General features: G+C 46.5%; 3 protein-coding genes across 3 annotated transcripts; 1 reads left to right on the top strand and 2 right to left on the bottom strand.

Annotated features, from left to right (window-relative positions):
• Nucleotides 1-184: 184 nt before the first annotated feature.
• Nucleotides 185-5,495, bottom strand: chpf2 (chondroitin polymerizing factor 2). The gene is made up of 4 exons (XM_079181969.1): nt 4,433-5,495; nt 3,493-4,057; nt 3,186-3,368; nt 185-2,860 (listed from the first exon to the last, which is right to left on the bottom strand). The coding sequence occupies exons 1-4, from the start codon at nt 4,702-4,704 to the stop codon at nt 1,589-1,591; spliced, it is 2,292 nt and encodes a 763-aa protein (XP_079038095.1). The 5' UTR covers nt 4,705-5,495; the 3' UTR covers nt 185-1,588.
• A 464-nt stretch (nt 5,496-5,959) lies between these two features.
• LOC306712229 (ATP-binding cassette sub-family F member 2-like) lies at nt 5,960-11,083 on the top strand. Its single transcript, XM_079181407.1, has 15 exons — nt 5,960-6,015; nt 6,855-7,005; nt 7,114-7,326; nt 7,533-7,715; nt 7,838-8,009; nt 8,197-8,292; nt 8,375-8,477; nt 8,653-8,748; nt 8,909-9,028; nt 9,148-9,237; nt 9,331-9,441; nt 9,526-9,588; nt 9,978-10,106; nt 10,216-10,419; nt 10,507-11,083. The coding sequence occupies exons 2-15, from the start codon at nt 6,867-6,869 to the stop codon at nt 10,624-10,626; spliced, it is 1,839 nt and encodes a 612-aa protein (XP_079037533.1). The 5' UTR covers nt 5,960-6,015; nt 6,855-6,866; the 3' UTR covers nt 10,627-11,083.
• Nucleotides 11,084-11,110: 27 nt separating this feature from the next.
• LOC306712228 (uncharacterized protein) lies at nt 11,111-18,344 on the bottom strand. The gene is made up of 17 exons (XM_079181406.1): nt 18,207-18,344; nt 17,235-17,341; nt 16,962-17,101; nt 16,663-16,814; nt 16,340-16,498; nt 15,797-16,247; nt 15,519-15,620; nt 15,297-15,387; nt 14,824-15,047; nt 14,493-14,735; nt 14,263-14,361; nt 13,956-14,149; nt 13,672-13,846; nt 13,432-13,588; nt 13,179-13,332; nt 12,830-12,941; nt 11,111-12,709 (listed from the first exon to the last, which is right to left on the bottom strand). Exons 1-17 carry the CDS (start codon nt 18,225-18,227, stop codon nt 12,534-12,536), a joined length of 2,757 nt encoding a protein of 918 aa, XP_079037532.1. The 5' UTR covers nt 18,228-18,344; the 3' UTR covers nt 11,111-12,533.
• Between the last annotated feature and the right edge of the window lie 782 nt (nt 18,345-19,126).

The raw sequence follows: 19,126 nt of genomic DNA, 5'->3' as shown, positions 1-19,126 counted from the left end.
TGCTCTGTGTGCTAATTCTACACAGTATGACTAGATATGAGGAAAACAAATGAGCACATATACTTAAGTATATTTACGTAGTTCTGCTGACAATAACAGGTATCTGAGGTCTCAAGGAGTGTAACCTACCTGGACTCTTTAATTACGGGTAAATGATGAGGGGCAAAATGACTCAAATGCACCCTTTGATATCCACATCTTTATTCTTTTCCACCACAAAGCACGCCATAAAAAGCAGATTATGTTTTTCCCCACATTCCATTTCTATGCTGTTAACTGTTTGTTCTGGAGATGCAGGAACCAATTATGCAAATAAGTATGCAGCCCTTCATTAAAGAAACACTCTTCACACTCAGTAACATCAGTAACGTGTGGATTTTGTGTCCGAGCTCATCGGTGGGTTACATTTTTCCGTTCCTCATGAGGTGGCAGGCAGACAGGCATTGTATTGTCCGCCGGCCTCGCCGCGAGGGAGCAGGTGGAGGCCCTCTCCAAACTCAGAAAGAGCCTCTTTCACCCGGCTGCCCCGCTACTCTCCCGACAACATGGAGAAGTTGTGTGGGTGGGAGGTGGGGGGGGGAGGTTAAGGGGCCTCAGTGAGACCGTTTGAGGCAGAGTGAAGTGATCCATTCAGCTTGTTCAACCACCTCGCTGTGAAGGTTAGCCACCCACACCACCAGGCTATAGGGACCTTGGCTAGCTAGACACGACCCTCCCCCTGGGCACTGGGTTCACTTCTCTCCCCAAAGACATGTGTGTACAGAAACACTCGCCAAAAAAACCCAGGGAGGCCCGGGCCGGGGTGGGGATTTACTGACTCAATGTGGGGAGACGAGGCGGGGCCGGCTTCTGTGGAACAAACTGTTCACTGCCTGCAGGCGCGGCAGTAAAGAGCTGCCAGGCAGACCGGACAGACTGCATTACATTATTCTGAATAGGACATGAGCACGCCATCACCGCTGACCACATACAGATACCTCCTGTACTGTTCCAAGCAGGCTGCAAACAGACCCGATAAACCGGTATCTTTTTGTCTGATGGACAGTATGAATGAAGAAACACCTCTGAACAGAATATCACTCTTTAATACCTCTTAAAAAAAGAAAAGAAAAGGCAGCCAACGGCTTCAGTTTGTTTCCGGTATTATTTTAAACACCTCCACTCAGGAAGACTTATGGCTCAAGTTTTTTGTATTCCAACACACAACCTCCTATATTTTTAAGTATAAATATTGTTGCTCAGCTCCTGTAAGAAGAACGGCAGGAAAACATGTAACAGTCGTCCCGTTCAGACGCCCCCATCACTCATCATAAGTCTAGACAAGACTGAGTCAAAGTTGTAGACTCATGAGTCAGGTTGAGGTGTGGTACTCATATGTACTGAGCAAAGACATTTTTAGCTGGAAGAGAACCCATTTTCTTGGATAAAGTGTCCATGAGCAAGACGATGCTGTCCCTCAGCTGGTCCTGACCTCTTTCTGCCAATTACAAGGGTGTGAATTTCCCTGTATGGGTCACAAAAGTACCATATAATAATTCACATTACTCTGTGCGAGTCCAGGCAGTATTGTTGCGGCACCGGCAGGCTCCTAGGTGCTGTTGGCCTGCTCTTGTTCAAACAGAGCCATGGCTAGATGTGAGCGTGAGCCCAGACCCTCCAGGTTGCTGAGGACGCAGCGGTGGTAGATGTCCTCGCTGAATCGTGGGTTGCACGCTCGCCGCACGTACTTCTGGATCAGCGCCGGCTCCACGGCCCTGAACACGTGCAGGCCCGAGTAACGCACGAATATGTCGTACACGTCCATGTTTTCCAGCAGCTCCTCGTTGTCTAAGATGTCGGCGGCCATCTTGGTCCGTGCGGTCATGTAGTCGGCGTTGTAAAAGCAGGCCTCTTCGAAGACGTGGCGGTCGAAGTGTCCGTCTCGCAGCGACTCCGACGCGAAGGAGGAGGCCGCGGAGGGCTGCTGGTCGCGGTACATGACGGCGGGGCTGTACTCCTGGAAGTGGATGGGGAAGAACACCTGCCAGTTGCTGATGGCGTTCATTCTGCAGCGATTCAGGAAGTCGGCGTTGACCTCCGTCCACACGCCGGCCAGGAAAAACAGCGTGTCCACGGGGTGCTTCTTAGAGATGATGTCCATCAGCTTGACCTGTGAGGGCACCTCCGTCTTCACGCTGATCCACGGGATCTTCACGTCTCCATAGCGCTTCTCCACCTCCCCGATCATGGCCTTGATGCCGGCGAACACGTCGGTCTGGCTGACCCGCTGCGCATCGAAGGGATCGTAGATGAACAGGAACGTGAGCAACACATTGTCGTGGGTGTCCAGCGTGTTCATCACGTACATGTCGAGGAAGTTACCCACAAAGTCCTGATCCTGGGCAGTGACGGGCAGGATGACCTGCACCCGCGTTGCCTCCGTCACATAAGGCATGGGGATAATCTCGACGGCGCTCAGCGGTCGCAACAGGTTGACCCGTTTGGCGATGACCTGACTGTGGCCTTTCTGGGTGTAGGCCTCCAGCGCAAGGTCCAGCACGTACTCCATACCGCGCGTGGGATCGAAGCGCCTGTAGCCGTTCAGCAGACGGCGCTTGCGGAAACGAAGCTGGGGCTGGTAGCGCTCGTTCAGCCGCTCCACCGCGATCTCCAGCACTGCGTTCACGTCCGCGCGGTCGGCCCCTCTCATCTCACACTTGGGGGAGCTGTCGATGCACGAGTAGATGTGCTCCTCTGTGAAGTACTCCCAGTTTATGACCTCAAAACGGGTTCTTGGTTTGAAGGGGGGGTTGATTCCGATGGGCCACGTGACTCCGGCTGTGCCCTCTGGTGTCAGGTCACTCAGGTTGTTGATCTGCACCTGAGGAGCACAAAAAATAAATAATAAAAGCTAAAAACGTACTCACTGTCTAGGGCGTAAACATTTCCCTTTCCCTTGTGGTGTGAAGCACATTTAAAGTGATGTCAACGCAACGCTAATGAGCTATCATTAGCTGCTACTTTAATTACATGATAAGGGTTCTCAGGCATGCGTATTCACAGGATGATGACACTGGAATGTCCTTGCGAGACACCCAATCCCTTGTCTTTGGCTTTCCTGACAACATTGTATTACTCAGGAATGTTCTGCCTTGGCTCAAAAAGACGAGTGTGCGAGAGAGAAAGCGGTGTCGAGTACTACGAACCTGCAGCTGTTGTATCTGTAGGTATGTTCTTTCCAGCTCTATCTGGCTGAATCGTTTGTGCAGGCGGTACATGAGATTTGGCTCTGATATAGGGTGGACCGTGAAGGCATTTTTAAACTGTACGCCATCTTCACGCTCTGGATCTGCATTTTTCCCGAGCTCAAAGTACCGATAGGTCATCTCCTGTGAGCCACACAAACATTGAGAACAAAAAGAAATGTTAATACTGATATCCCACCGATAAAACGGTGTCAAATTGATCAAAATACCATGCACGTTTCTATTGCTGCCCATGCATTAGTCTTACCTGGTGCACCTCCACACAGCTGAGACCCAGGTAGTCAATAATGCAGCGGCCCAGCCACTCATCGGGTCTCACGCTGAGGATGTCATTACGGCAGGTGTCGAGGTGTGGCTGCAGACGGGCCAGCAGGCTGCGGGACAGCAGGTAGCCGTAGCCGCCGTGGCAGTACCGTGCCTTCTCTTCCCCGCCAATAAACTCCTCCGCCCTGCCCATGTAAAGGTCCTGGCCCGCACTGAGGTGGCCCACCAGTTCCGACAGCCGATCCGCTTGCATGTAGGTGTCGTCCTGGGCTAAGAGGAACCAGTCGTAGTCGGAGCCGTAGTGCTGATGGAGGTGGCGGATTGTCTCGTACATCAGCCACACCGGGCGGTCGTCGCCGTGCGCCACCACGGTCATGCCGTGAGGCACCTTGGGGCTGCGCAGGCCCGTAAAGAAGAAGGTGCGGTGGAAGCGGTGGGCGACCGTGCGATTCACCGCCACGGCCAGCGTGTTGAGGGTGGCCCGGGAGGTCAGCACGCCCACCAGCAGTCGCTCTCTGATGCCCAGTTCAGTGTGAATGTAACGGGTTCTGGAGAGAGCAAATAGATAGAGGACGTACAGAATAAAGGGGATCATTTCTCATAACAGTCAACTGAAATATAGATTTCAGGATAAGATATCAATCCAATAATCAGCTGTCAGACTTGAAATAAGACATGAAAAGGGAGATTTGACTGATCTCTAATCTATCTATCTGTCTACTAATCTGTATATCCCACTCAGTGCATTTAGATTATTGCAGGGGAGATTTTAACAGAATTAGCAAATTGAAATCCTCTGGATCTGTCTTGAAATGTGTTGAAAAGGGGCTGCATGTAGCTATGTTATTGCAAAAAGCCCTTCTATACCATTGACACAAACCTTTCACAGAACATTACTCTGGTGTTTGGACTTCCACACTCACCTGAGGACTTTCTTGTGCGGCTTATTTGGGTCCTTGTGATAGGGCACGATCCGTGGCTGGACGTCTTCATCTCCGGCCCCATCCCTCGAGTCCCTCTGGGCATCTCCTCGGGCCCTGGACAGCCTCCCATTGCCCACTTCATCTCCACAGGAGTCGTCGGTGTCCCCTTGTGTCCAGGACACCATCAACAGGCTCAGGCTGCAGCCCAGAGACAGCCCGAGGATGAGGGGTAAAGCAGGCCTGAACACGGCCAGAAAAGAGGAAAGGCGCATATCTAGAGATACACTTGATGAGACTGCTCTGGAAAAAATGTACCAGCTAAAGATGAACCTATGTTAGGGGAAGAGAAAATGGCCTCAAATGTCACATAGTGTCCCTGTCTTCAGGTAGTCGTTATAACGTTTCTAATCAACCTATCGTTACCTCGTAAGATTTAGCAAACGTAAGACACTTTGTCTTATCTTCGACCTCATATTTGAAGATGTTTAAAATTGGAAACGTGTAGGCAACGTCATAATCTAACGTTGGTTTGCAACTATCTTATCACTATTCACGTTTATGGCGGTGTAACTGCTGTGTAACGACCCAAGCTGGTTACGTCATTGTCATATAAACTCCGGGTATTCATTAACGATATGTTAATTAGCTGAACTGTATTTTTTGGGGGCTAGCTTTAACGCTAATAGCTGCATCTAAAGTCAGCTAACTAATGTAGCAAGACGCTAAACGTTACCTGGTAAAGTTAACCGTTTTAGTCTACGTTACTCTAATTAGTCGGTAATTATTTTAAAAGACGCAAGAGGATTTAAAAGTTCTGTCCTCCGTGTCTAAATTTTTAACCTTAACAGCTAACGTTATGTGTCGGAGGACCAAACATCACAGAGCAAGCTAGCAGGCTAGCATCGTTTAGTGCAGATATGTCTCTCGTCGATCCATCTTGAAGGAATAAGTCCCATTTTTCACCGTTGATGCGGGTAAAAAATCCGTCACGCATAGCCATATGTCGTCCATTTTCTTCAGTTTCTTGACTTCCTCAAAAACTGTGTGCCACACACACACACCCCTCTTCTTTTTCTTCTTCTTCTTCTGTGGTGTTTAACGGCAGCTTTAAGGTTTTACCCTCATCATCACTGAGCTGCTGTAGCATCACCTACGACTGACTTATGCGTGTTTATGCGATAAGGATGGTATATGTGAAATATGTATGAACGTATGATAAGTGTCAATATATAAATATATGTGAAAAAGGTCCACTTAGATACATTATCTGTATGGTTACATCACAGTTTTATTGTCCAGTTTATTAGCAAACGTTAGAGTTAACAATTGAGCCTCTGTCTAGTTAGTCCACTCCCAACCAATAAATACATTATTACTGATTTATAAATTAAATCTGCGATTAATTTAACTAGTAAAAGGAAATTTTACTGCAGTCCCACGGGAAGGGGCGGGAACATTAATTGTCATCGCCCCTTTATGGCCATATATGGTCCGTCTGACGGTTTGGCGTGCGGCTACATCCACCCGGCAAAATTGGACACGAGACATCGGTGTGCTCCCGAGACCAGTAACACATTATCTAGGTAAGAGCGATATTTTCCGGTTCTGACAACTACGGGTCAAACGGCTGATATACACAGTTTTATGTTAAACATAAATAACCGGCTTGAAAAACGAACATTAACCGCCGAGTTAGCCGTTTTTTAGAGCTTGGTAGTAGCTAGTCGGGCCTTGCGTAATGTTCGCCTTAGCCGCTCAGGCCCGTCAGCTGTGGTTAGCTAGCGTTGTTAGCCAGAGGGCTAACGTTAACGCTAGTTTATCAAATTTGCTAAGTTCTTTCCCCTATAGCGTTATATGACATCCTGTTTTATAAAGCGAACACGACTATGTGGGTACTGTCGTCGATTATTAATTCACTTTGAAGAGACACATTTACCGTTACTGTTAGCGGCATCCGCTACCTTTTTTTAGCTTTTAACAGTGGGGCTATCAGGCTGTATAATGCGAGGAACCCAACGTGCGAGCAGGTGGGACTGGAAGAAATCAAAATGCCGCCGGTATTGGTTAGCATTGTCACAGTCATCATTAACTGTTACCGTTAACCATGTTAACGTTGGTCTTTCCTCAAAGTCAACTGGAGCTGAAGTTAACGTTACACCCTGAGTTCAGATACCGGCACGTTTACGACGCCGGTTAAGCCGCGCGTCATGTTAGTTACCGCACACGCTACTTTCTGTAGGCTATTAACGTTAGCCATTTTTTTTTTTTACCCAGATTTATACCCTCATTAAACCAGTCGGATATTATCGAAATCCTCTAATAATTGAAAATATGGGTACATATACATACAATTACATCACATTATATAGAATATTAGAGAATAAGAAGTTAATCTATTTGTGTCCTTTTTTTAATTTTCTAGCCTTTCACAACCATGCCATCCGACTTAGCCAAGAAGAAGGCAGCGAAGAAGAAGGAGGCTGCCAAAAATCGCCAGCGTACCAAGAGAACTGATGAGGAGGGTGAGGAGGGTGACCAAGCAGAGACTCAGCTCAATGGAGCCGATAGCAATGGTGAGAGGAGAACTGATCTTTGAGTAATTGGTATAGGCTTAGTTGTGATTTCCTAGGTGCTTTTATCATTCCCGAGATGTCTTGTATAAACTTTTGCTTTCTTTATAGGGATCGTCCGTTTGACAAAGGAGCTGGATGAATTTGAGCTGGCGAAGATGGAGGCACGGGCGGTGACCGGCGTGCTGGCCTCGCACCCCAACAGCACCGATGTCCACGTAGCCAGCCTGTCGCTCACCTTCCACGGTCAAGAGCTGCTATCGGACACAAGCCTGGAGCTCAACTCAGGCAGACGCTATGGTCTCATTGGCCTCAACGGCACAGGTAAAAAGATTTCTCCTGGCAAATTTTATATATATATATATATATATATATATATATACTAGTCAGTATCCTATCAGTCACCACAGTTGCACATTCGCTTATATACAGCAGTTCCCCTAAGTAGAGGTGGGATAAATGTAGCACAGGATGGATTTTTGATAATATGTTGAGCAAAATTAATTTTCTTATCGACTTATGTCTTCCAGGAAAATCCATGTTGTTGTCGGCCATCGGGGCCCGTGAGATTCCCATTCCAGAGCACATAGATATTTACCACTTGACCCGGGAGATGGCCCCCAGCGAGAAGACTGCTCTGATGTGTGTCATGGAGGTGGATGAGCAGAGGATTATGCTGGAGAAGGAGGCAGAGAGACTTGCCGCTGAGGACTGTGAGTTAAATGTCATGTACCAAGCAATAACTGCAGAGGGGAACAGTTTTTGTATTTATTATTGTATATAGTTATACTGTAGCTACATTGATAGTAAATGCCTTTCTCTCACTCCTGCATAGCCGAGTGTGAGAAGCTGATGGAGCTGTACGAGCGTCTGGAGGAGCTGGATGCCGACAAGGCAGAGGTGCGAGCTTCTCGGATTCTCCACGGTTTGGGTTTCACCGCCGCCATGCAGCAGAAGAAACTCAAGGACTTCAGTGGAGGATGGAGGATGCGTGTTGCTCTGGCCAGGTAAAGATGAAGTGCTTTGTGTTGCACCATTCAGTGACATGATGTGATTCATCCTTCTGAGCTACTATGCCGATATGTTTTTGGTGACTCTCACTGCTTCCTCTAAAGAGCTGATAACGTATACAGAAAAACTGTTTCACAATGAAAAGTTTCCTCTAAATCTAAATTTGAATGACTATTTGTCTAGGGCCCTGTTCATCAAGCCCTTCATGCTGTTGCTGGATGAGCCCACTAACCACTTGGATCTGGATGCTTGTGTGTGGTTGGAGGCGGAGCTCAGTTCGTAAGTTCACCCCCTACTTCCTCAATTGTATACAAGTCGGTAACAGTTGACATGTGGTGCTCATCCTGCCTCTCGTTGTCAGGTTCAAGCGAATCCTTGTGCTCGTCTCACACTCTCAAGACTTCCTGAATGGTGTGTGCACCAACATCATCCACCTGAATCTGAGAAAACTGAAAAACTACACAGTAAGCACACGTGGCTGAAACCACCTTAAAGTAAAATAAAGATGCCTCAGCATCCCTTGGAACATCCTAAATAAGCTCTGCTATATGTGATCTCATCCTGCTAAAATGCTGTTACTAATTATGTGTCTGTGTGCAACCCTTTTGGATGACCTTGTACATCTATTTCTGCTTTAAGGGTAACTACGACCAGTATGTGAAGACCAGAGAGGAGCTGGAAGAGAACCAGATGAAGCGCTTCAACTGGGAACAGGACCAGATAACACACATGAAGGTAAACGAGAGGCACCATGTGGTGGAATATTTCCACTGCACACAAATCGATCGATCAGAGCAGACTCCAACTCATCTCTGGTCGTCTTTAGAAGAGATTTTAACAAACATAATTTCATATTACACTTGTAGTCATTGTTCTTTTTGCATCCCTCCTCTAGAATTACATTGCCAGGTTTGGTCACGGCTCTGCGAAGCTCGCCCGACAGGCACAGAGCAAAGAGAAGACACTGCAGAAGATGGTGGCCTCAGGCTTAACTGAAAAAGTTGTCAGCGACAAGGTAATGTACTGATGTGGTCGGGATGGTTTGGAAACTTTCAGTGTTTATCAGAAAGGGCCAAACATTTTTGAGAGAACATGTATATTCTGGTACTAACACCTGCCTCTTGTCTGCCACAGACTCTGTCATTTTCCTTTCATCCCTGTGGGAAGATTCCTCCTCCTGTCATCATGGTTCAGAACGTGAGCTTCAAGTACAGCGACGACACAGTGAGTACAGTTAACACTACAGCACGGACAGAGCTTAGTTCACTCGATGTATGGATGCATTTCTCAGTCTCACTCCCTTAATGTTTCCTGTAGCCGCACATATATAAAAACCTGGAGTTTGGTATTGACTTGGATACACGAGTGGCTCTGGTTGGGCCCAATGGAGCCGGCAAGTCCACACTGCTGAAGCTGCTGATGGGAGAGGTAGGCACAGTCGTTCACCACACTCATGCAACAACCTGCACTTGTCAAGAGTATTCAAGTTCATTCTCCTTTTTCTTTTTGTAGCTCCTCCCCACTGATGGCATGATCCGCAAAAACTCTCACGTCAAGATTGGCAGATATCACCAGGTAAAACACTGTCGACGTCATCTCTTTTTAAAGTCCCAGTGGAACGCAATATTTGAGTAGTGTACAGTTACAAGAGGGATTTAAATCAAATCTTTTGCATATAAAGTAGGCGGGCTAAGAATGTAGCTACAGAGGACTGTGGCTCCACACAAGCCTCCCTTGTCTCTAAAATTGCAGATTGATTGTTTGATAAATGTCATGAAATAGTGATTGCTATGAGGTTACCTACAGACACTTCAAATTTAGAAGAAAAGATACGAAGGAATATTTATTGTAGTTGTAATTTCCAAAGGCTCCCTCAGATTCAGGGCAAATGTTAGACCTGGGAGAGATGAAAAGTATCTTTACTGTAGAACTAAACGTCTTCTGTGTATCTGCTCGTGTTCCAGCATCTGACGGAGCAACTGGAACTGGACCTTTCTCCTTTGGAGTACATGATGAAGTGTTATCCTGACATCAAAGAAAAAGAGGACATGAGGAAGATCATCGGCCGCTACGGGCTGACTGGAAAACAGCAGGTAGGCTTGGGATACTCCTCCAGATGAACAACATGGATAGCTAAATGGAGTTTAGTTATTTTTCTTTGTCTACCCTTGCCTCTAAATTTACAACTGAAATGTCTTCCAGGTCAGTCCGATCAGGAACTTGTCCGATGGTCAGAAGTGCCGGGTGTGTTTTGCCTGGCTGGCCTGGCAGAACCCTCACTTGTTGTTCCTCGACGAGCCCACCAATCACTTGGATATCGAGACCATCGACGCGTTGGGAGAGGCCATCAACGAGTTTGAAGGCGGCACGATGCTAGTTAGCCACGACTTCAGGCTAATTTCACTGGTAAATATCTTATCGTTTGACTTCATTTAACGTTTGCTTTTAAAATGGCGCAGGCCTAGAGTGTAATTGCCGTCTCTCTTTTTCCAGGTGGCTCAGGAGATCTGGGTGTGCGAGAATCAAACCATCACAAAGTGGAATAGGGACATCCTGGCATACAAGGAGCACTTGAAATCAAAGATCGAGAAGCAGCAAGCGCATGACATCTAGAAGAAACGTCACGCTCTGAGCCACTCCTTTATCTCGTACCATGGATTTGACCTGCAAGCTCCTGAGGCGATGAGCAGGGTTTACATTGCAGGAAATGTCGTTACCAGAACTGAAACAATCTCTTATGCATCTTATCGGACACGTCTCTTGTACATGTTGTACTGTATTTCCATCTTGGTTTGACAGTGCCACTCGCTCCAACCCCCTCCCCTCCCTCTCAGGCTGCACTCTGATTGGCTGATTCACCTGAAGCATCTCAGTGTATTTTGGACGCATTCCATTCTGCTGTCTTCATAGAAGTTTTGTTTTATCCCACCATGTATTGCAGCAGCATTTAGGTCATATTTTATGATATTTAAAAGTTGACTTTTTTTTTTCTTTTTCTGTGTAAAAGAGCAGTTCTTAACAATTCCTTATTTAACAATGTAATGCAATAAAGGTTTGACTGAATAAACGAAACATAAAAACAGCATATTTAGCTTCCGAAGACTTTATTTTACACTTAACGAATACAGTGTTTGAATCCAAAAATCAAAAGCCTTTAGGGAAAATAAAGTATTTTACTTCTCTGAACAAGAGGACAGAACTTGAGGTGAGTAAAATAAGTTGCTTTGGATTCTGGCTTGTGAGCCCCATGGCTGCATAGATCCTACTTCATCTTATAGTCTCTTCACTGTATGCTGCTGCTGCTGCTCACCCCGTCGTCCATGGAACTGATGGCTGAGCTGGTCCAAAAGATGGTAGCATAACTAATGCTAATAAACATTAATACAACAGCCATTTATGAAATATCAACTGAATCCAATGCACTTACAAGAATTGTTTTTAAGTGACTTGGTGGTTTGCAAGTTATGAGCTCTTCATTATGAGCTCTTACAGTAAAGTGTCAAAGAAACAAGTTTGGCCAAACTCTGCTGCTACCAGGACGAATATGTTCAGTTTCTCATAACATTCTAATAAACACTACTCATTCTCATTGCCACATATTCCAGTTTCAACAAGAAATTTTAAACCTACCACTTTATCACATAACTTCTCTTTAAATGGGAAACATGATTTATCGTACCACCTTACGAAACATGTTTTAACAAATTGTTATAAAAAGAAAACACAATCAATGCCTACGTAGACCAATTATGCAACGTAATGATCCAAACATTGAGCAAGATGGTAGAAAGTGTGCACTGTAGTAATAAAATAACATTAAAATGAGAAACTGAGCAAATAGTCATGGTGGCAACTACTTTTTATCATCCGACTAGTGTTTTCTGCATGTACTGTACAGTTAATAGTGCCAATCATTGACACTAACAAAGAAATATTAGACCTAATTCTAATAATGACGTGAATACAGCTGACGTGAATACAGCTGAAGCTTCAATGTTAGTTTTAATAACTCAGACTTCACTTCCTTCAAAAAAAGATTTAGTTGAACTGACAACTTGTTATTTAGGTTTTAATTGAATTCAAACATATCAGGCTGATAGTCTTTACAGTCGGAAAATACATGCTGTGTTATATGTTACATTTCCAACGTTTAATATGTTCCTGCCGGTCGGCTGAAAAAGCTCCAACGAGGAGAAACTGATAGTTCCGACCTATAAGGCTTCACATAAAGCTTTAACGTTTGTCGGGTGGAGTTGTTCCAGAGACAAAGGGCTGCAGTGTATGTCTATATATGTGTAAACGTTAATGGCCTAGGCTCTCGTTTCAGGTTTTAACTTAGTAGTGGCTGTGATTGACAGATTAGTGGCCCTAGCTGCGTATGAAACAGTGCAAATGAGGAGTGTTTCAGTTATGCTGCTTCAGTATCCAGACGGCAGCGTGTTTTCGGGGATAAAAGGGGGACCGCAGCAGTCGGAGGCGAGCTCAGGTACAGTCTGCACGGACGAGTAAGCTCTCGATGCTCACTGGGCTTCCCACTCCTCATCCGAGACGTCGTCGGAGGGGATGCTGCGGGTGTTGCTCGCCCGGATGCTGCTGATGTTCGTGAAAGAGAGGAGGCTCGCAATACCCATCATGCTCACGCCGGTGCCGTCCAGGTTCACCTGAGCCAGAGGCATGTTTTTCAAGAACTTTAGACCTGAGGGGGGGGAAAAAATTTAAAAAACGTATAAAAATGCATCGAGATTGTTCACCCGTGTGAGAAAAGGTCACATTTGTGTGCGGTGATCGAGTCAGGGCCAGTGATTGTAGACCTCACCGTGGTCTGTGATCCGCGTGCGGCTGAGGTTGAGCTTCACAAGTTGATTGCAGCGGATCAGTCCTCTCCTCACTACCGTGTCGCCCACCTGAGTGCTGGCTAACCCCAGTACCTAAAAAACATTAACAAGCACATTAAAAGGAGATCATTTCAGACATTTTAACTTGTTACTATCATCGACAATACAGGCAGAGGTTCGCATGGAGACCAAATACTAATCAACTTGTCTGCAAGTCTCCAAATTAGCTCCAAAGCAGCAAATACTGGATAAAAAGTCCTCTTTATAAATAACCAAAAAATATTTTTCAACAATTTCTTCAACCACGCTGGTGCTTGGCAGTAAAATCACCTGGAGGTGCGGCAGACAGGTGACGAGTTCGGCCACTCCTCGGCTGGTGACCGCCGTTCGGTCCAAACAGAGCTCCTGCAGCTCCTGCAGGCCTCGCAGCGAGGGAAGCCCAGCATCCGTCACCTGCGTGTTGCTCAGTGACAGCTTCTTCAACCTACGCAACGACGTACACGCAACACTCCTGTCAATACACCTCGTCACACCGAGACAGCTGTTCTAATGACCTGCATGTGTCGTACGGTGTGGGAATGACCTGGTCATGGTGGAGAGCTGGCGGACTCCCTGGTCCGTGACTTGTGTGTAGTCCGTCAGGTCCAGCTCTAAGAGCAGAGACAGTCTGGAGAGGAAGGACAACCCGCTGTCTGTCACCAAGTGGCGTCCAGGGAGGGTCAGCTGAGTCAACTTTAAACCTGGAAGGAAAGTACAAACCTCTTATTTTTAAGAGTTCGGTTCACCGCAGACCCTGTCATTTCTTTCTTTCCATTTTACATACCTGAGATGATCTGCAGGGCGTGGTCACCATCTGCTACGGGGATTCCCGCCACACTGAGGGATGACAGGGCAGGGTGGGTGGAGAGGTGCTCCAGAGAGCTTTCCGTCACGCATGTCCCATCCAGGATGAGAGTCTGCAAGCTGGACAGCTCCGCCAATGCCGACACATCACTGACCTGGTAGAACAAGAAACGTCACGAGAGAAAAAAAAAAAACATAAAACGATAAACCGGCTGCTCAGTTAACAGACGTGACGGCCAGATGTGCCCGGTGGAGCCGTGGTACCTTCGTCTGCTTGATGCTGAGGAGCCTCAGATGTGGCACAGAGGTGGGCAGGACTGCCAGTGTGGCTTCAGTCACAGCCGTTTGGTTCAGGCTGAGCTGAGAGAGACACGACGGAGCCGACTGGAGATACAACACCATCCCAGCATCTGTCACTTTGGTCTGGTCCAGCGACAGGAAACACAGGCTGTTTAAACCTTGTAGACACAGGGAAGGGAAATGTGTTGATTGCTTGCCAAAACCCATTCAGCACAGAGCAGCTTATAATGGGATCAGGCGTGCTAGCAGGACAGTTTGTGGAAAGCCTAACCTGTGATGTGATGCAGACAGGAGTCGGTCAGTTTGCTACAGGAGGCCAGGTTGAGGTACTGGAGTTTGACCAGACTGGAAACGATTGACAGCCCAGAATCTGGACAGAACACGTTTAGGAGATTAAAATGAAACGGCACATTGAGCAAAACATATCACAGAAGTTAACTGAAAGTAGCACTGTAGCAACTGAAAAGCCCAAAGATTCCACCCTGAAATGAACTTGTATACCAGTGATGAGAGGCGAGTTGATCAGACTCAGGTGCTTCAGCGCCGTGAAGGCCCGTAACTGCCGCAGGAGCTCGTTGGTGGAGTACGGGTAGCAGTTCAGGACAAACTTCTGCAACGGGCAGCCGAAGAAGAGCTCCAGGGTGCGCGGACGCAGGAGCCTCTCGCGGGACATGTGGTTGAGCAGAAGCTCCGCTAGCTCCGGGGTGAGGCATGCCAGACTGCTGCTGTACTGCATGCTGGGAGCTGAGGGCCAAGAGTGACGACAGTGAGTAAGCAAAGCGACGAGACACGTTTTCACGTCAGTGAATAAATATCCTACGGGGTCTCTCACCAGTCATGAGGTGGACGGTTGCGCGGGTCGCCAAGGCACATAGGGACGGCACGCTGGGTGCCCTGAAGGGTTTTTTAGGGGGTGACGGTTGTCCCTGGGAGGCTCGGGGGTCTTCTTGCTGTGCAGCTCTTTGAAGACGCTCCACTGCAGCCAGACCTGCAGCTCCAGGGGCCTCCCGACCTCCGGCATCCTCAGGCTCCGCTGGGTCCTCCTCCGGAGCCTCCCTGAAACACACACAAACACAACTCTCTTTTATAATAATTTATGTCAGCCAATTAATAGATTTTTCTCCAAATAAAATACAACAGAGCTTAACAATAAATGTGCCAAAGCCCTAAACAGGGGCCCCCTCAGAATGATTCATTAAAACCAGCTGCTAAACACACAACACAAAAACAACTGCATCTATTATACATACAAAGTTACATCAGCTCACAGTTGTTACATCAGCACCAGTCTGTCTAGACACCCACCTTAGGCGGTTGCCTTGCTCTGGCCAAGCGTGCCGCGGCTCAAATTCTCCACGGAACCGATTCTCCGGAAAGAAAGGCAGCCGCGGCATTCCTGTGAAAACAACAAAAGTAACGATCGTAAGATGTCACAAAGAAGTAGTCCCTGACATCAAAACCGGCTGGTACAGATACAGTAAAAATGGCAGGCAGAAGGTAGGTCAAAGGAGGGATGAGGTGCCGTACCGTTAAGCATGTAAGGTGGATCTTCCTCTTCTCCTTGTTCCTCGTCGACGTCTATGCCCACAGCTTCTTCGGCATTACCAGTAACCATCTTGTTGCCTCGGCCTGTTGAACAGCACCAGGAATGTCAAATAATGACCCAACAGCTATTTAAATAATGATTTTTGCATAAGCTACTACAGTAATACTGTACACAACAAATAAGCTCTGATGAATTTGTGAGGTACGGCAGCAAACCAGCTTAAAATCTGTTTTTTTTTAACACAGTATTTAATACATACCCCAGCAGTGAGATGGTCCAGTCAGAGAAGGACCAACTCCAGGAATCCCTGCGTAGTTCACCGCCTCCTCCCACAGCTGGTTGGGTAGTGGAGGAGGGAGAACGAGGTCCGGCCCTCCCGCCCCCTCCAGGACCGGGACGTGTGGCTGAGGACACGCATCACAGGGAGAGGGCTCAATGTGTCCCACTGACGGCGGAGCCGCGGGACTCGGTGGATCCTGAGGAGTCTCGGGAGGAGTGGTCTGAATGCACAGTGCGGCGTTGGGAGTGAGGCCGAGAGAGTGCAGAGAACAAGCGAGCTCCGCCTCCCCGAAGCGCTTCCGTGGAAAACCCTGGAGGAGAGAAAAGGAGGGTAGGGAGGGGTGACGCCCGGTGATGTGCTCCACGACGCTGCGCAGAGGAGCGTCGGCTGGGAAGCGCTCACGCATGGACTCGCCGGATGGGAGCCGAATCTGCAGCAAAGAAAAACACCACATGAGGTTTAAACAACTGTTCTTTGACGGTATCGACATCATACACGGATACAAATGAAACATCTCCTCACCATGAGGACGCAGTTGTTGTCCACATTTGTCTGAATCTGTCCTCCGAGCTTCTGCCCTTGAGCACTGGGAGGAGACGTCTCTGTGGCAGCGCTGGTCTGCTTCTTCTGCTGCAAACTCCTCCGATCCTCAGCTATCCGCTTCAACACAGACTCACGCTCCTGAACACACACACGCACACGCACACGCACGCACACACACACACACACACACACACACACACACACACACAGGGCAAGAGGTCAGTTCATTCACATTTCATTCTGTGTGGTAACAGGCAAGTTGCCAGTCCGGCTGAGTTGGCACTGTTCGGTGACCTGCTGACCTGTTTCTTTTGTCTTCTCTCTGTTCGAGCCTCCTGTGCAACGCGTTGCCTCTGCTGCTCTTCAAAGTCACTCTTGTCCTGTTTGATGCGGGACTCGACTGGTAGTGGGTCCGGGGACAGGTTGCCTGACTGTGAGGGTCTCAGCAGCGATGCTGTTTGAGATTTTTTTAAAAATTTAAATTTTGCTCCCTAAACCATTAATTTCTTTAAGTCCTATTGAAAACGTTAATGACAGGGGAAGATATTACAATGGTTATTTAACTTCTATATGAAAAAGAGCAACCTGCTGGGTATTATACCTCTGCTGTCAGAAGGAGATGTATGCATCTCTGAAGTGCCCGCTGCCTCTTTGGGTAGGTTGAAAGCAGAAAATGCCGTCTCAGCCGGCTGTGATGAATGCTTGACCAACCGGTGATGTGGATACTGACCCTGCAACAGCCTGTCGACAAATAAGAGACGGATATAGAATCAATTTACTCAACATCGTGGTCTTTTAGACACTGAATGGAAATGATATTAGCATTTTAAATGAATGCTAGTTATTTCAGAATAGAGCTGGGGGAAGAACTCACCACTCAGCTGCGTCTGACACAGAGAAATGTCCGGCCTGTACAGCTGCCTGGATCTGCTCCTCTGAGAAGCCCATCTCACCGAGGATGAGGAATAACTCCCCAATCGTCTGCAAAACAAGAAAATAGAAACTCGTCAAAAAAAGGCACGTCCTGAAAAAGGATGGACCTCTTTGGTAGTTTTTTTCGCTTATAAGTTATGCACAACCAATGGCTGCTGGGGTACAGTTTGTCTGGCTCCTGATGTCCTTCAGAGCATTTTCAGTTATTGTTTAAGATGCATTAAAAACACACATTTTAGACTTGTTTTACTTTGCTTATGGTCTCTATTCTAGTTTTATTATTGCCTCGTTTGATCAGCCATGTACAGTTTGTAGGGGTGCCAATACCACAATCCAATAAATCCATCAATTCAGTATCCAGTTATTTCTATTTTTGATACAACTACTTTACACCATGCAACATTACGTTTCCCTTACTAATGGCACTATAATTTACTTTGCATATAGCGTTAAAGATGGTTATGGTCTATAGCTTCTATGTTCATCTTTTTATTGTATTTCCTACTTTTAATTACTTTTTTTTACACTGTATTTTGTATTTTATATTTATTTGTCTTTGTTTGTCCTCCCTTTAATCTGACTGAAGCTGACCTGCAGATTCGCCCTTAGACTCTCTCATTCTGAGTTCATATCTGTTAGCAAAGTGTTTAGCCGTTAATTAGCCTCTATTAAGGTAAATGCATTAATTTACCCTGATACATTAAACCAACAGATGACAAGCTACCACACAGCTAACGTTAGTTTTGTTGTTGTGTCTGTGGCACAGTGAAGGGCTGTCAACAAACGACGTTAGCATTGCGGCTAACAGTTAGCACGAAGGGGAACGATGGCGATGCTAAAAGAAGCTAGCAAGCTAATATACGTGTGCAGCGCAGTGTCACGTCAAAACGCAGCTCGGTGGTCTGCAGCTTACCGGAGGGGCGGCAGAACTCATCTCGTCGGTTCAATGTTTATGGATGGATATCGAAGTCACGCTAATATTAAATTACAACTTTGTTGACTTCCTGGTTGGGTCTGCAGCGACGCTTTCTTATGCTAGCTGCATCGGTCGAGACCCTTTGACTTGAAGACTGACAGAATATCAACAAGAAACCAGCCTATCAACACCGCGCAGAGCCAGCGGTGCACAAATCCAGCCAACCCTCTCGACGATTGACAGGTTCAAACACCAACCGCCGCCCTCACAACAACGTTATCACCTATGACTAAACATATCTGCGTAGTCTGCGGAGGTTGGTTTTTATTTAACGGTATGATTTTTTAAACGTGACTCAGACAGATCATAGCAAAATTATACCAAATAAAAATAAATTAAGAAGGACAGGATTTATATGATAAATATTATATTTTCCCGGTGAAAGTCCTGGCTTCAGTAGCAGCAAACCACCAGTAGGGGACACTGTTACTCTATTTATATTAATGTGACCGTTGCATCACGCAAGATGAATATAATCAACAATTAACGGTATAAAAACGTTTTTGGTCAAGACTCAAGGCACCTTTGGCTCTGTATGCACCAGAAAAAATAAGGTAGATAAAGTAAATTGTCATTATTATGATTTTATCTGACTGACATTTGAAAAAAAGTTTGCTAAAATTGTCAAAAATATATAGGAATGTGGGAATCCAACTTGTAACTACGATGCTTTAAATTACTTTGATCAAGCCTGCTTCAATCCCATGAAATCTAAGGTATTACACTACTACAGGAATAGTATGCGATACTATTAGTGATAATAAATGTAATTACATGAGATAAGGTAATCATAAACTTGCTCCTGAATAGAGTGCGATAGGAAGACAAGTATCTGAACAGCTAGATAAACTATATAA

Source organism: Pholis gunnellus (genome assembly GCF_910591455.1).
Source record: "Pholis gunnellus genome assembly, chromosome: 20".
NCBI lineage: Eukaryota > Metazoa > Chordata > Actinopteri > Perciformes > Pholidae > Pholis > Pholis gunnellus.
Note: the sequence above shows the minus strand (reverse complement) of the source record. Positions and strands in the feature narration are given on the sequence as shown.